Source organism: Haliotis rufescens, unplaced genomic scaffold, assembly GCF_023055435.1.
Source record: "Haliotis rufescens isolate VD_foot unplaced genomic scaffold, xgHalRufe1.0.p SCAF_17, whole genome shotgun sequence".
Lineage (NCBI taxonomy): Eukaryota > Metazoa > Mollusca > Gastropoda > Lepetellida > Haliotidae > Haliotis > Haliotis rufescens.
In genome coordinates this window covers 5,000,049-5,016,728 of record NW_025963857.1, presented here as the reverse complement: position 1 = coordinate 5,016,728, position 16,680 = coordinate 5,000,049, and the positions used below count along the sequence as shown (strand labels likewise).

Here is a 16,680-nt window from a genome sequence, read left to right as displayed (position 1 = left end):
TTATACTCGATGTGTAAGAGATGTATTTAATTAATCCTACGTAAATTCATACAGCATAACACATTTTTAAGGTGGCCCATAAGGGACATGGAGTCTGTTTTTCAATATTTTGATGTTTCACATACTTTTATCGTAACCTTTTGCAAATAAACACGATTTGTCTTACAAATATGTGATAAATCATGTATAAAAACAACCGAAAACATGGAAATGTCAAAAACTAAAACGAAAAGGTCAAAAACTAAAATGAAACCACAGAAAACTATTTCCACCGCGGTGGAAATAGTTTTCTGTATTTTCATTTTAGTTTTTGACATTTTCGCTTTTGTTTTTGACATTTTCATTTTAGTTTTTGACATTTTCGTTTCACTTTTCAGCGATTCAATATCTTCTTTACACATGATTTATCACATATTTGTAAGACAAATCGTGTTAATTTGCAAAAGGTTACGATAACAGTAAGTGAAATATCAAAATATGGAAAAACAGACTCCATGTCCCTTATGGGCCACCGTACATTTTGGATAAACAATATGACCAGTTTTCCCTCAACTACCAAAAAGTGAATCCATCAAAAGAAAGAATCTTAAGACGCATGCCTCGACAGTTTATGTGAATAATCCTCAAACGTTTCTTGATAGCGTCAATTTTCTTTGTATATAGAATATCAAGGGATGACAGTTCTTAAACACGGGTAGAAATAACGGTTGTTACTCCATGTACTATAAACGACACTAAATATAAATTCACAGTGCACTACAGATATCGATTCAATCTTATCATACTAACATACCTTACACCCTTATTTTATAGTTTATTTGTTATTTCTAATGAGATATTTGCAGTACATTCACTGGCATTAACACTTTGTTGAATGAAGTTTTGAAAAACAGCTTAATTCTTAGGTTTCATTCAAAGAATTGTTTTCCGTGCGACATGTCATTAATTGGCTGATATTGTCAATTTTGATGTCTCTGTAGTGTCGTGTATTTCAGATTCCACAAGCGACTCTATCACAGCCTAAGGATATATCAGGTATATCTTGTCCCATCAGTAAAATACGTGCCTATGACGCCTGAATCCGTATGGCATCATGTGTTCGCCTCTTGGTTATTGTTGTAGGACAAATATAGGTGATACAAGTAAAGAAAGAATGAAGACTTTGAAAGATACGATCGCATCCGGCAAATGTCATTTTTTTTCTAAAAAACGAACTGATTTATATACGTTCTAATTTAGTTGACAGTGAGATGTTCAATATTACGTAAAATCAAGTTTATATCAATTATAAAATTGATATTGGAAAGCTATTTCAAAAAGGCACTTCTATATTTATCATGTTAATAAATAAGTCATGAAATTAATGTTCACACGGTTCGCAACGGTGACAACTACGATTGTTTTTCATATCTGCATTTTATGTCTCATAAAGATTGATGTTTCCTGATCATGTGCCCTGGGGATTTTGGGTTACATGAAGTCCCAAGTTACCCATGGCGGTCGTAGAGGGGACTAAATAGACTTGATTGTACAGGTTCGATGACTTGGTTGAGTGCTTGTTATAGTGCCGTGATGTCAGTCACTGGTTTGTCTGGTCCAAACTCAATTATAACAGGTCGCCGTCGTGGAATATGTTGTTTCTTGTAGCAAATGTGTCTCGTATTTAGTTGATAATAGAGATGGTTTATAAAGGACTATATACATTGTTTCATGCTCGTAAAACAAACCCTCGTTGTCTTTTATTAGCGTTATAGTTCTTAGTCTACGGGCACATTACTTCTATGTTTGCCCGGAAGATATTTAAATACAGTTTGTACATTATTGTTCTGTGGATATGTTTATTAACCCTTAAACTGTTAATAAAGTATGTTAACCTTTTAACCAACTGAACTTTACTGGAGGACTTTAGTGTGATATTCTCCAATACATGTGCCCTATTATTATCTAAAGGAACAAAATCGGAATAGATTTTTAAATGTTTTTTTTCGGAGATGTGGAAGTACGCCGTAAATTCGACAGCGTACATAGTCTTTTCTTAAGGGGCGATCCTAGCCCACAGGATTGACTTATAGAAAAACCGATATTAAACGGGGAACGGGTAAGGGATATGGTAAGCGTAGCTACCCAAAGCCTAACAGCTGTGATATAACAATGGTATGTCATCGTATGTCTGTAAACTCGTTCCAAACATTTAATTGGGGCGGTGGGGTAGTCTAGTGGTTAAGGCGTTCGTTCGTCACGCCAAAGACCCGGGTTCGACTCCCCACATGGGTACAATGTGTGAAGCCCACTTCTGGTGTCTCCCGCCGTGATATTGCTGGAATATTGCTTAAAGCGGCGCAGAACTACACTCACTCATAAACCCAAACATTTAATCGGGAGGTGAGTCTCCCTTTCTGAGTGAATCTGATAATTGCTCCCCTTAAGCATGTAAAAACACCAATGTAGTCACTAAACACCAGATTTAAAAATAACCGCAACTCTTGTATTAGTATGAATATGCCATTTCTAAAATGCAACCAGTTTCTTAAATACTTTTATTCGGGTTAATTACACGAGTACTGATTCGTTTAATCATTCGGAGGTATTGCATTGAAGCAAGAAAACACAGGACAAATATACGGTAGGTTTCACCTCAGAACACGAAGAAAATATCAACGTGAACAGATATCTCATTTTTCTTGTTTATATCCCCAACCACAGTGTCTTAAACTGTTCAGAGGCCTTGATTATACACAAATTTTAGGCTCTGCTTCCCAAAGACTTATTTATCTCATCGCAAGAAATCACTGATATTATTACTTGTGACAGTGTCACTCATTAAATTATCAATTGTGTCACGCCCCTCGATGAGATACAAATGTTATTGGACTAGGACATACAAATATCTTCAACACATATACATTTTGTTAATGAAGACAGTTTCACTGATAACAGTACCGTACGGAATATGAAGGTTACACTTAGCCTTTGACGCCATCAAGGTTCAGCGGGAAAGGGGTTAAATCAGATATACTGTATAACGTTCAGTGCGTGACTATCCTGGTTGTATCTACATCTTTGGGCTGTACACTTCGACATGAGCAGGTACGTGTCACTAGCTTAATCGAGACTATTTTTCCAATTTACAGATGCTGATGAAGTTACAGAACATTCATAAAAGTAGAAATTATGAAAATGGTTTGTCATTTCTATGGATTGTTATGATGCATGGTAAATAGTCAATGGGTCTCTGCGTTCCCTCACACACCTATTAATGGAAGTGAAATACATGTGTCACACTAACGCAAGACAAGTCACAATCAATAATAATAATGATGATGATGATAATAATTTGGAGAGTACCTGCGTTTGCTACCTTCTGACAATCTGGGTAATGCAGAAGGCTGCAGTGTTGGGGAGTCTTCACATTCTCCGAAAAGTTCTGGCTGGGTTTGACTAGGCAGCGCTTCCTGGGAGAAGTCCCATTCGCTGTCTGGGCTGCGTGTAGAGGGGGCAAGGGCCCTGAGCTGATGATGAGCCTAACCAGCCTGACTGTGCCAGGATCACACAAACCCTCTTTGCTGCATTATAATTTTAATCTGTAAATAATGATAATAATAATAAAACAGGAAGTTGTTACTTGGGTCGCAATGGGGTGGCCTTGTGGTTAAAACGTTCGCTCGTCTTGGATACAATGTGTGATTTCCATTGCTGGTATTGTTGGAATATTGCTAAAAGCAATGTAAATACATACCTTACAACAGAGATCTAAGGCGCTGCAATTTGCAGTGCAGAGTTGCGTCCCTTATCTATGCAAGGACCTGCTGATAATGGATTCGATTATGCTTCTTGGTCTGCTAAGTTCATGGACGTGGTGTCACCAAAGTAGTAACGTCAGCATGAGGCCTTTTCGTTGCATAAAGTTGGCACGCACCTCGATATAACTGACATTTGTTCAAAATCTCCACACCTGCAGGGACAGTGGGGTGGCCTTGTGTTTAAAGCGTTCGCTCGTCACGCTGAAGGACCAAGTTCGATTCCCCACATGGGTACAATGTGTGAAGCCCATTTACGGTGTCCCCCGCAAAGATATTGCTGGAATATTGCTAAAAGCGGCGTAAAACCATACTCACTCACTCATTTACTCACTCACTTACTCATTTACTCACGCACTCATGCACTCACTCACTCACTCACTCACTCACTCAATACCTTCAGTGTGGCCGTGACGACGTTGTCCCTGCTGGTGGCTTGTGTGTTGACAAAGACGTCATGCCAAGTCCCAACACGTTACTGTCTTCCCAACGGTGACGTCGTCCCTGACGTTGATGCTTTAAACGCAAGTTACAAGTGTGCGGAGCTGAACCCAAGGGACTATATTCTTCCGCGGATTGACCCAGGACAGGTAAGAGCTCGTTCAGTTTTCAGCTGGCCATGCCTCTGATTGCAATGTGAAACAAAAGTGCATGAAACAATGTGGCTTGGATTGTATGCGCGAAAAATATTCAGGTAGTTTTAAGACAATATTCAACGTGATGTCCTGAGATAGATCTGCCGCCAGATATATACCACATTAGGCACTGTTAATGTTGTTGATAGCATTTAGATATTGATTGTACAGGCGACTAAAATATGAAACGATTTGTAAAATATCTGTCGACGCCGAGCTGACAGTACACCGGGTTTACAAATCTTGCAGTCGACCGAAATCTGCACTTTGAAATCCATGTTGTTAACGAACCGGATGTATAGTTTTTTGCGCCATTTTGATTTGACTATGCATAGACTCGTTAGTTCAGCCAAAATGTAACTCCGGAATTCCGGCATAGTTCGGCAAGGGTGGAAACTGGACTAATACAGTCAGTTAACTCCCTTGCCTCGGGAAGATGAGTGTAAAGCATTAATTAACTGCTCTTTTCACGTAATCATAAATTGTATAATCATATATTGGTATCTTAGTCCAAACATATTAGCTTAAGACATTATATACTGGATTCTTTGAATATTAATGGTTTTCGTTTTGCTTCCGAATTGATTATTACACCTGCAGGTAAGAGTGAGCGTAAGCGAAACGCTGTCCTATTATAATGCGTCTGTTAGTATTTTTGTCTTCTACGTTATAACGTTATCACAATACTACGTTAAATTACAGATAGTCTGAACACATCTAGATTATGAACCTGTTTATATCATAAACATGAATAGATTTTGCACTCAATTCTAAAAAAAACCATATGATACGCATTTATATATATTATTAGATAAGAAACGTGTTTAGCTTTGTGTTTAGGACAAAACACATATTCTGCAGTGTACTCTTTTCAAGTTTCATAAAAATGCGCTGAAGGAAAGACAATTGAAGAAGGTTGTATAACATGGCGTACCTGTTTGAGGATCCCAGGGTAATAAAGGTGGGTTAGATTCTCGGAGGATCAACTGTTCATTGACTTAATTGTATATTTGCGATATTTACAACATTTAAGGTTGGAGACACAACAGAAATACGTCTAGTTCCGGGACGGACGCACAGGAGGATCACCACTGGTGTCCTTCCGCCGCTCTTCCGTAAGTACGTGAATCAGTGACTGGGTAGGTGGGTAGGGAGCTGGATGGGTGGGGCGGGTGGATTCTTGAGTGGGTGGGTGAGTGAGAAAAGTAGGTGAATGAGGTGGGTGGGTGGGTGGATTGTTGGGTAGGTGAGTGAGTGTGAGTGGGTAGGTGGGTGGGTGAGAGTGAGTTTGAGTGAGTGAGTAAGGTGGGCAGGTGGGTGAGAGTTATCTCCCCGAGGCAAGGGCGTTAACTAATGATAAAAGTCCAGTTTCCACTCTTGTCGAACCACGCTGGAATTTCGTGGCTCGATCGTAGCGCCACCAGTAGCTATTACGAGTTATGTCCCTTATATGTCCCTCCTATTGACCAATCAGATTCCACCTCTAATATCAGTCACGCCAAGACGATCTGATCGATAATCATGCAAAGTCCATGTTGTAATAAAACGGGTCTTACCTCGTGAAGTGCACAAAATCATTTAAGCACCTTGATAAGAAACATGAAAAGATTTGGAAAATATCTGTCGACGCCAGTACAGTCAGACAGTACACATGCTTTGCTAATCCCGCAGTCGACGGAAATCTGCACGTTGAAATCCATGTTGTTTACGAACTGGATAGCTAGTTCGTTGCGCGATTTTGTTGGACTATGCATAGGCTTGTTAGTCCGCCAAAAAGTTACTCCGGAATTCCAGCCTAGTACGGCAAGGGGTTGAAAATGGACTTTGACAGTCAGTTAACTCCCTTGCCTCGGGGAGATGGGTCGGAGGCAGTGAGTAAGGTGGGTGGGTCGTTGTTTGAGTGGGTGAGAGTGAGTGAGCAGACTCACGCCTAAGATCCGGGTTTGATTCTCTAAACGGGTACTATGTGTGAATTTCATTTAAGCCACACGGCGTGTGTGCTAAATCTGGCAGGAGGGCCTGAAGCTGTGCAGGTCTTAGACGTTTACCACTTTGGTGAAACGACCACTGGTGCTGACAAACCTTGAAACATAATCAGGATGAACCTGGGATTCAAACCCAGAGTCACAGGTTTCTGACCAGCCTGAGGGACATGCACGTTGAATTAAGGCGTCTCAGCCGGCAGGACCACTCGTGACACCTCACGTAAGTGAGAAGGGAATATGATGTGACCTTGACCTTTACCTTCGTCCATAGCGTGAATGAGAATAAATTGTGGACGCTTTAAATAATGACATTATTGGAGATACTATTAAAAGATTATTTTTGCGTGTTTCCGTGTCGCAAGTTTGTTTGTTTGTTGTTTAACGCCGCACTCAGCAATATTCCAGCTTTATGACGGCGGTCTGTAAATAATCGAGTCTGAACCAGACAATCCAGTGATTGACATCATGAGCATCGATCCACGCAATTGGGATACATGACATGAATCAACCAAGTCAGCAAGCCTTACCATCTGATCCCGTTAGTCGCCTCTTGCGATAAGCAAGTACCCTTTATTTTGAATAAATAGTATTATTAGGCTATCCAAACGTAAATAAAATACAATGCCCATTCCTGATATATAGTTCTGAGACAGCTAAAAATCTTTCTCTTCTCATTTCAATACCCAGAGGTTCCTGAGTTTCTGACGCCCGAAGAGTGTGCCTACCTCATTGATCTAGCTAAAAGACACGGCGTCGCCCCCGCCACCATGACTGGGAAGAACGGGACAATTATCAAAAAGACAGGCGGACGCACACGGACTGGTTACACCTCCTTTATCCGGGCAGACTCGGATCCCGTATTATATAACATTCAACAGAGGTAGGTACCAGTGGTTGGTCCGGAGGGGCTCTGGAAGAATTGGTCCACGGCACCCTAATCTCGTTAAGTCTGCTCGCATGTGTCGGGACACGTGAAGATACGGGTTAGAATAGGTCTTCAGCAACCGATTCTTGCCGTAAAAGGTGACTGTGCTTGTCATAAGAGGCGACTAACAGGATCGGGTGGTCAGGCTCGCTGACTTCACGGATGCATGTCATCGTATCCCAATTGCGTGGATCGATGCTCATGATGTCAATCACTGGATTGTCAGTCCAGACTCGATTATTTACAGACCGCCGTCATATAGCTGGAATATTGCTGAGTGCGGCGTTAAACAACAAACAAACAAACACACAAACAAATGTCATTGCAGGCAATTGGACTAGCAAGCTAGTGACTTGGTGTATGAGCAACGAGCCATGATGGCGTTGCACCATGACACACAATTAAAGCTTGTACACAAGTCACCGATTTTCGGTTCTCACAAGCATATGGTACTGGTGACCCTCTCTGGCCACGCTGATACCGCAATGGGATGCTTTGAGTTTTTAAGGGTCGTTTTGTTCACTTTATATATAAATACATACAACATGTATAGCGTCCGTGGTACAATAACGGTGAACTCTAACCAAACTTGATCACCAAAAGAAATTCGGTAATCAGGTCACTGTGTGTTAAAAGTCATTCTTTTTGCAGGATATCCATGTTGACGGAGATGCCGTTTGACCTTCTCGAAGAAAGTGAATCGTTTCAGGTTTGATTAAATTATTACTACAAAGTTGGTAATACAATAGGAATAAATACAAGGGAATTCTTTTTCGCATACAAGGATTCTAGTAACCATGGTTACGATGGGACACGCGAGAAGACCATATACGACTCGTAAACTGCTGAATTCTTTAATCGCGAGCAATATTTACATATCATGCAATATAATCCTTGATCATTTAGTTGATTAGTTTATTGTACATGCCATTTAGTATTGGTTGTTGTTTGTTGTTTAACGCCGCACCCAAGTCAGCGAGCTTAACCCCCCGATCCCGTGGGTTAGCCGCCTTATCTACATCTTCCCGAGGCAAGAGAGTTAACTGACTATAAAAGTCCAGTTTCCACCCTTGCCGAACTAGGCTTGTGTTATGGAGTTACATTTTGGCTGGACTAACGAGTCTATGCACAGTCCAATCAAAATCGCGCATCGAAATCGAAATCCGGTTCGCAGATTTCGGTCCAATGCAGGATTTGCAAAACGGGTGTCCGCCAACTCGTTGTCAGCAGATATTTGCCAAATCTTTTCATGTTTTTAATCAAGGTGCTCACGTGATTTGATGCATTTCGCGATGTAAGACCCGTTTTATCACAATATAGATCTTGATTATCGATCAGATCGTCCTGACTGGGCGCCACCATTTTGTGTGAAGCAAACGCAAGTGATACGAGAGGTGGAATCTGATTGGTCCATAGGGGAGGCTTAGAAGGGACATAACTGGCGATAGCCACTGGTGGCGCTACGATCGAGCCCAGTAATTCCAGCCTGGTTCGGCAAGGGTGGAAACTGGACTTTTAAAGTCAGTTAACTCACTTGCCTCGGGAAGATGCCTCATCTACAAAGGGGCGGGTCTCTTATTGTTGTGGGAATGTTCTTATTTCTTCATGAGAATATTTCACATTTCCTCGGTAAAACATTATTTTGTATGCTTGCTAGTATCTTCCCGGAGCAAGGGAGTTAACTGAGTATAATACAAGTCCAATTTCCACCCTGGTCGAACGAGGCTTGAATTTTCGTGGCACGCTCGTAGCGCTACCAGGGGTTATAACGAGTTATGTCTCGTCCGTATGATTGTCCCTCCTATATCACGTGCATTTAATTTGAACAATACACTTGCTTTGCAAATCCCGCAATCGACCGCAACCTGCTCGAGTGTCGCCATGTTTTTTACGAACCGATTTTGACAGGACTATGCATGGACTCGTTAGCCCAGGCAAAATATAAGTCAGAAACTCCAGCCTAGTACGGCATGGGTGGAAACGTGTTTGTGGTGGTGTTATTGTTTTTAAGGGCGACGTGGGCCTACAGAAGACCTATTGCCAGGCAGGGTAACAACAAGTACCATCTTTAAACGTCTTTTGGTTTGACGCGGCAGGGGATCGAACCCCGGACCTTTTCTCCGGGCGTCTCTCCGGGCGGACGCTCTACTAGACCACGGAGACGGTCTCTTAACTTAAAAAGAATCACAAAGTGTTATATTGCAAAACCAACACAAAATCGTTTAGATGACATAAAGGAAACCTCAGCATAAATAAATATTATTCATTTGGATACAATAATATCTCGAGGATGGAAATTAATAATGAGGAAAAACAGACAGAAGAACTACCTCAAATTTTAAAATGAATTAAAATCACAGTACTAAATCTGTTTTGGCCGAAACTGGACTTTTATGTTTAGTTAACTCCCTTGCTCCGAGAAGACGACTTGGCGATAAACTGAAACTACAAAAGGCATCGTGTTACAACTTCCTCCTTGATTTTAGTTCGGTATGTATCCCACCGGAGGGCATTACCATTCTCACTACGACAGCTCGGACGGGCAACCCGAGGACCTCGAGAAGAAACCATGTTGTCATCAAATACACCTTCCACATACACCAAACCGTTGTGTACTCTGCAGGTGAGATGTGTGTGTGTGTAGTCTGCAGGTGAGATATGGATATGTGTACTCTGCAGGTGAGATGAGGGTGTGTGTAGACTGCAGGTGAGATGTGGGTGTGTGTAGTCTGCAGATGAGTTGTGTACGTGTGTGTGTGCTCTGCAGGTGAGATGTGGGTGTGTGTGCTCTGCAGGTGAGATGTGGGTATGTGTAGTCTGCAGGTGAGATGTGGGTGTGTGTAGTCTGCAGGTGAGATGTGGGTGTGTGTAGTCTGCAGGTGAGATGTGGGTGTGTGTAGTCTGCAGGTGAAATGTACGTGTGTGTAGTCTGTAGGTGAGATGTGGGTGTGTGTGGTCTGCAGGTGAGATGTGGGTGTGTGTGGTCTGCAGGTGAGATGTGGGTATGTGTGCTCTGCAGGTGAGATGTGGGTGTGTGTAGTCTGCAGGTGAGATGTGGGTGTGTGTGGTCTGCAGGTGAGAAGTGGGTATGTGTGCTCTGCAGGTGAGATGTGGGTGTGTGTAGTCTGCAGGTGAGATGTAGGTGTGTGTGGTCTGCAGGTGAGATGTGGGTGTGTGTACTCTGCAGGTGACATGTGGGTGTGTGTAGACTGCAGGTGAGATGTGGGTGTGTGTAGACTGCAGGTGAGATGTGGGTGTGTGTAGTCGGCAGGTGACATGTTGCTGTGTGTAGACTGCAGGTGAGATGTGGGTGTGTGTACTCTGCAGGTGAGATGTAGGTATGTGTAGACTGCAGGTGAGATGTGGGTGTGCGTAGTCTGCAGGTGAGATGTGGGTGTGTGTAGTCTGCAGGTGAGATATGGATATGTGTACTCTGCAGGTGAGATGAGGGTGTGTGTAGACTGCAGGTGAGATGTGGGTGTGTGTAGTCTGCAGGTGAGATGTACGTGTGTGTAGTCTGTAGGTGAGATGTGGGTGTGTGTGGTCTGCAGGTGAGATGTGTGTGTGTGTAGTCTGCAGGTGAGATGTGGGTGTGTGTAGTCTGCAGGTGAGATGTGGGTGTGTTTAGTCTGCAGGTGAGATGTGGGTGTGTGTGGTCTGCAGGTGAGATGTGTGTGTGTGTGTAGTCTGCAGGTGAGATGTGGGTGTGCGTAGTCTACAGGTGAGATGTGGGTGTGTGTAGTCTGCAGGCGAGATGTGGGTATGTGTAGTCTGCAGGTGAGATGTAGGTGTGTGTAGTCTGCAGGTGTGATGTACGTGTGTGTAGTCTGCAGGTGAGATGTGGGTATGGGTGTTCTGCAGGTGTGATGTACGTGTGTGTAGTCTGCAGGTGAGATGTGGGTGTGCGTAGTCTACAGGTGAGATGTGCGTGTGTGTAGTCTGCAGGTGAGATGTGGCTATGTGTAGTCTGCAGATGTGATGTACGTGTGTGTAGTCTGCAGGTGAGATGTGGGTGTGTGTAGTCTGCAGGTGAGATGTGTGTGTGTGTGTGTGGTCTGCAGGTGAGATGTGTGTGTGTGGTCTGCAGGTGAGATGTGTGTGTTTGTGGTCTGCAGGTGAGATGTGGGTGTGTGTAGTCTGCAGGTGAGATGTTCGTGTGTGTGGTCTGCAGGTGAGATGTGGGTGTGTGTAGTCTGCAGGTGAGATGTGCGTGTGTGTGGTCTGCAGGTGAGATGTGGGTGTGTGTAGTCTGCAGGTGAGATGTTCGTGTGTGTGGTCTGCAGGTGAGATGTGGGTGTGTGTAGTCTGCAGGTGAGATGTGCGTGTGTGTGGTCTGCAGGTGAGATGTGGGTGTGTGTAGTCTGCAGGTGAGATGTGGGTGTGTGTAGTCTGCAGGTGAGATGTGGGTGGGTGTAGTCTGCAGGTGAGATGTGCGTGTGTGTGGTCTGCAGGTGAGATGTGGGTGTGTGTAGTCTGCAGGTGAGATGTGTGTGTGTAGTCTGCAGCTGAGATGTGCGTGTGTGTGGTCTGCAGGTGAAATGTGGGTGTGTGTAGTCTGCAGGTGAGATGTGCGTGTGTGTGGTCTGCAGGTGAGATGTGGGTGTGTGTAGTCTGCAGGTGAGATGTGTGTGTGGTCTGCAGGTGAGATGTACGTGTGTGTAGTCTGCAGGTGAGATGTGGGTGTATGTGTACTCTGCAGAGGAGATGTGCGTGTGTGTAGTCTGCAGGTGTTTACGGTGGTTCCTGTACTGTGTATTAGTAGCATGCGGATGTGTAGTGTGCACGTGCGTAGTCTGTAGGTGGGTAATGTGTACGTGCGTAGTCTGTTGATGGGTAGTGTGTACGTGCGTAGTCTGTGGGTGGGTAGTGTGTACGTGCGTAGTTTGTGGGTGGGTAATGTGTACGTGCGTAGTCTGTGGGTGGGTAGTGTGTACGAGCCTAGGCTGTAGGTGGGTAGTGTGTACGTGCGTAGTCTGTAGGTGGGTAGTGTGTACGAGCGTAGTAAGTAGGTGGGTAGTGTGTACGAGCGTAGTAAGTAGGTGGGTAGTGTGTACGTGCGTAGTCTGTAGGTGGGTAGTGTGTACGTGCGTAGTCTGTAGGTGGGTAGTGTGTACGAGCGTAGTCTGTAGGTGGGTAGTGTGTACGTGCGTAGTCTGTAGGTGGGTAGTGTGTACGTGCTTAGTCTGTGGGTGGGTAGTGTGTACGAGCGTAGTCTGTAGGTGGGTAGTGTGTACGTGCGTAGTCTGTAGGTGGGTAGTGTGTACGTGCGTAGTCTGTAGGTGGGTAGTGTGTACGAGCGTAGTAAGTAGGTGGGCAGTGTGTACGAGCGTAGTAAGTAGGTGGGTAGTGTGTACGTGCGTAGTCTGTAGGTGGGTAGTGTGTACGTGCGTAGTCTGTAGGTGGGTAGTGTGTACGAGCGTAGTAAGTAGGTGGGTAGTGTGTACGAGCGTAGTAAGTAGGTGGGTAGTGTGTACGTGCGTAGTCTGTAGGTGGGTAGTGTGTACGAGCGTAGTAAGTAGGTGGGAAGTGTGTACGAGCGTAGTAAGTAGGTGGGTAATGTGTACGAGCGTAGTCTGTAGGTGGGTAATGTGTACGTGCGTAGTCTGTTGGTGGGTAGTGTGTACGTGCGTAGTCTGTGGGGGGGGTAGTGTGTACGTGCGTAGTTTGTGGGTGGGTAATGTGTACGTGCGTAGTCTGTGGGTTGGTAGTGTGTACGAGCCTAGTCTGTAGGTGGGTAGTGTGTACGTGCGTAGTCTGTAGGTGGGTAGTGTGTACGTGCGTAGTCTGTAGGTGGGTAGTGTGTACGAGCGTAGTAAGTAGGTGGGTAGTGTGTACGAGCGTAGTAAGTAGGTGGGTAGTGTGTACGAGCGTAGTAAGTGGGTGGGTATTGGTACGTGCGTAGTCTGTAGGTGGGTAGTGTGAACGTGCGTAGTCTGTAGGTGGGTAGTGTGAACGTGCGTAGTCTGTAGGTGGGTAGTGTGTACGAGCGTAGTAAGTAGGTGGGTAGTGTGTACGAGCGTAGTAAGTAGGTGGGTAGTGTGTACGAGCGTAGTCTGTAGGTGGGTAGTGTGTACGTGCGTAGTCTGTAGGTGGGTAGTGTGTACGAGCGTAGTAAGTAGGTGGTTAGTGTGTACGTGCGTAATCTGTAGGTGGGTAGTGTGAACGTCCGAGTCTGTAGGTGTGTAGTGTGTACGTGCGTAGTCTGTAGGTGTGTAGTGTGAACGTGCGTAGTCTGTAGGTGTGTAGTGTGTACGAGCGTAGTCTGTAGGTGGGTAGTTTGTACGTGCGTAGTCTGTGGGTGGGTAGTGTGTACGTGCGCAGTCTGTAGGTGGGTAGTGTGTACGTGCGTAGTCTGAAGGTTGGTAGTGTGTACGTGCGTAGTCTGTAGGTGGGTAGTGTGTACGTGCGTAATCTGTAGGTGGTTAGTGTGAACGTGCGTAGTCTGTAGGTGGGTAGTGTGTACGTGCGTAGTCTGTAGGTGGGTAGTGTGTACGTGCGTAGTCTGTAGGTTGGTAGTTTGAACGTGCGTAGTCTGTTGGTGGCTAGTGTGTACGTGCTTAGTCTGTAGGTGGGTAGTGTGTACGTGCGTAGTCTGTGGTTTGGGTAGTATGTACGGTGTTGATATATGTCATGTTGCTGATATATATGACGGTATTGATGTTTATGACATTATTGATGTATACGCCGGTGTTGATATATAGGACGGTATTTATATATAGGACGGCATATGTTTTTGACGTTATTGATGTATATGATAGTATTGATGTATATGACGGTATTGATACACACGACGTACTGATGTCTATGACGGTGTCTTACTAATCTGTTGTATACAAACAACAGGTATATAACGGTGCTGATGTACTTAAATGACGTCGTGAAGGGCGGGGAGACAGCGTTCCCGTTAGCAGACCAGCTCGGCCAGTCACTATTGGTATGTACAATGCTTTTCCCAAGTCAGTGAGTGAGTGACACATCATATTTCAATATTGCTGTCAATTTTTTAATCCTTGTAAATTGTATATAAGGTAATCGAACATGTTCTTTATGAAGAGTAAGAGAGTGAGTATGGTTTTACGCCGCTTTTAGCAATATTCCAGCACTACCACGGCGGGGGACACCAGAAATGGGCTTCACACATTGTACGCATGTCGGGAATCGAACCCGGATCTTCGGCGTGACGAGCGAACGCTTCATCCACTAGGCTATGCGACCGCCCTCTTTAGGAAGAAGACGCATCGTTGAAACAACCAGTTGTGATTTGTGGATACATCAGCTCCCTGAGTGTCTTATTGGCACCGTGTCTGTCTTGTTTGTGCACCTCATGTTTGTGCACTTCTTTTGAACCACGAGGGTATCTACAAGACATCTCGCTATGTTTCCTGTTGGTCATGTGTGAGTCATGTTTGTACATGTAACACCTGGCATCATCACTATTTGATAATGATTCAATATTTGATAATGATTCACTATTTGATAAGGGGCGGTCGGGTAGCCTAGTGGTTATAGCGTTAGCTCGTCACGCCGAGGACCCGGGTTCGATTCCCGACATGGGTACAATGTGTGAAGCCCATTTCTGGTGTCTCCCGCCGTGATATTGCTGAAAAATTGCTAAAAGCGGCGTAAAAACATACTCACTAACTCACTATTTGCTAATGATTCACTATTTGCTAATGATTCACTATTTGCTAATGATTCACTATTTGCTAATGATTCACTATTTGATATGATATAGTCGGGGTCGTACGGTGGACTCTTGATTTCTTATGATTATGGAAATGTTTTTTTGTACAACGAGGGTATCTATAAGAAATCTCTCTCGTCAGTAACGTCCATCTTATGTTTTGCATGTGTGTTGTGTAATGAGCGTACCACTACATCATCAGGAGGAACACATTGATCTCAGCGCTTATTGCCAACAGTCGTCGGTCGTGGTGCGGCCGGAGAAGGGGAAGGCGATCATGTGGTACAACAACATCCGGGACCCTGAGGTAGGGGGTAGTTCACTGGGACCTGTAAAATAACAGTCTGTCCCTGTCAATCAGCTGCTGACAGAATGAGCAAAGATCCACGCCATCGACACGACGACATTCAATTTAAGCCAGGTTTCAACTGTGTCATCGTCGTCATTAGGTGGCACAGGTGACCTCGTGTCCAAGTATTTGGTGAGGTGAGGTGAGGTGAAATGGGGTTTTACGTCGCGTCCAAGATTATTTGACTTATATAGTGACGTGCATGTACGTGTGTGTGTGTGTGGCTGCTTGTACTAGTCCGGACTGATGCCGATTTATAGTGCTAGCTCACTGAGATACCATGCCGCAGTTTAACATGAATACCCCACTCAGACACAGTATACTGACTCCGAGCCGACCAGTCCTTGTTTTAGCCCCTTAATGCTGAGCGCCAGACAGGGTAACAAGAAGTACCAGCTATTGTCTATTGGTATGACGCGGTCGGGGATCGAACCCCGGACCTTCCGCTCTCCGGGCGGACGCTCTACCACTAGACCACGGAGGCGGTCTCCAAGTATTTGGTATTTAAAACTATGAGCACTTTTTTAAAAAGAATAGTACATTGCAACAATGTAATTTTGGTGGCAAGTAATGGAATGGGGATAAAGCCCCCCTTCTCAGAATGTCAATAATCGAGTCTGTCAAATTAGAAAGTCCCTCGCCGTCGACACGATCACACACAATACACCCTGCGTCATCGTCACACAATCAGCTTTCATCAGTGGCTGTAGTTCGAGGGAAGAGATGACAAGAACAGCATGCATCGTTAGAATAGATTACACTTCTACAACATGGATTTCATTCTATATTTTCAGACGGGATGGATCGGCCCGGTCGATCGGTATGCTCTCCATGGCGGATGTGACGTCATAGAGGGGCAAAAGTGGATCTCGAATGTCTGGATCAGTGCTCCACAGCACAACCGGAAATATGACAACAGTGTATATGCTGTACGATGGACATGATAATCCCACCCAAGTTGACATTGTAAGACTACTTCTCAGAGATCTGTCAAGCGAAATGTTGTCTCTCTCAATCTCTTTGAACCAGTTCAGGTCGAAGCAAGTTGATAATGTGTTTATCTTTATACAACCTTAACAAAAACTATTGATCACGGCGCCTAAGACGAATGTAGTGTGTATAAACTAGGGAAATACTAACGAGGTTCTGGGTACGGGAATGGGGCAATTATGCAACAATTCAACTCGAGGTAATATCTCTCAAGAGTTGGAGCCAGATTCAATGCATTATTATTAAATGCTGTTGTCCAAAGCTCTATAACAGCTGTGGTGCCTGGTGTTTCTCCAACAGACTCGTTCGAACTGC

General features: G+C 44.4%; 1 protein-coding gene across 1 annotated transcript; it reads left to right on the top strand.

Annotated features, from left to right (window-relative positions):
- The first annotated feature begins 3,062 nt into the window (after positions 1 to 3,062).
- On the top strand, positions 3,063 to 16,473 carry LOC124124772 (prolyl 4-hydroxylase 2-like). The gene is made up of 9 exons (XM_046488078.2): positions 3,063 to 3,087; positions 4,201 to 4,387; positions 5,466 to 5,547; positions 7,105 to 7,297; positions 7,994 to 8,051; positions 9,829 to 9,965; positions 14,186 to 14,276; positions 15,229 to 15,333; positions 16,170 to 16,473. The coding sequence occupies exons 1-9, from the start codon at positions 3,080 to 3,082 to the stop codon at positions 16,317 to 16,319; spliced, it is 1,011 nt and encodes a 336-aa protein (XP_046344034.2). The 5' UTR covers positions 3,063 to 3,079; the 3' UTR covers positions 16,320 to 16,473.
- The last annotated feature ends 207 nt before the right edge of the window (positions 16,474 to 16,680 follow it).

Bases quoted from the DNA above. Each gene is read 5' to 3' on its own strand.
- LOC124124772 (XM_046488078.2), top strand. The intron at 4,388-5,465 runs GTAAGAGCTCGT...ACAACATTTAAG, and splicing joins CGCGGATTGACCCAGGACAG to GTTGGAGACACAACAGAAAT. The intron at 14,277-15,228 runs GTATGTACAATG...CTACATCATCAG, and splicing joins AGCTCGGCCAGTCACTATTG to GAGGAACACATTGATCTCAG.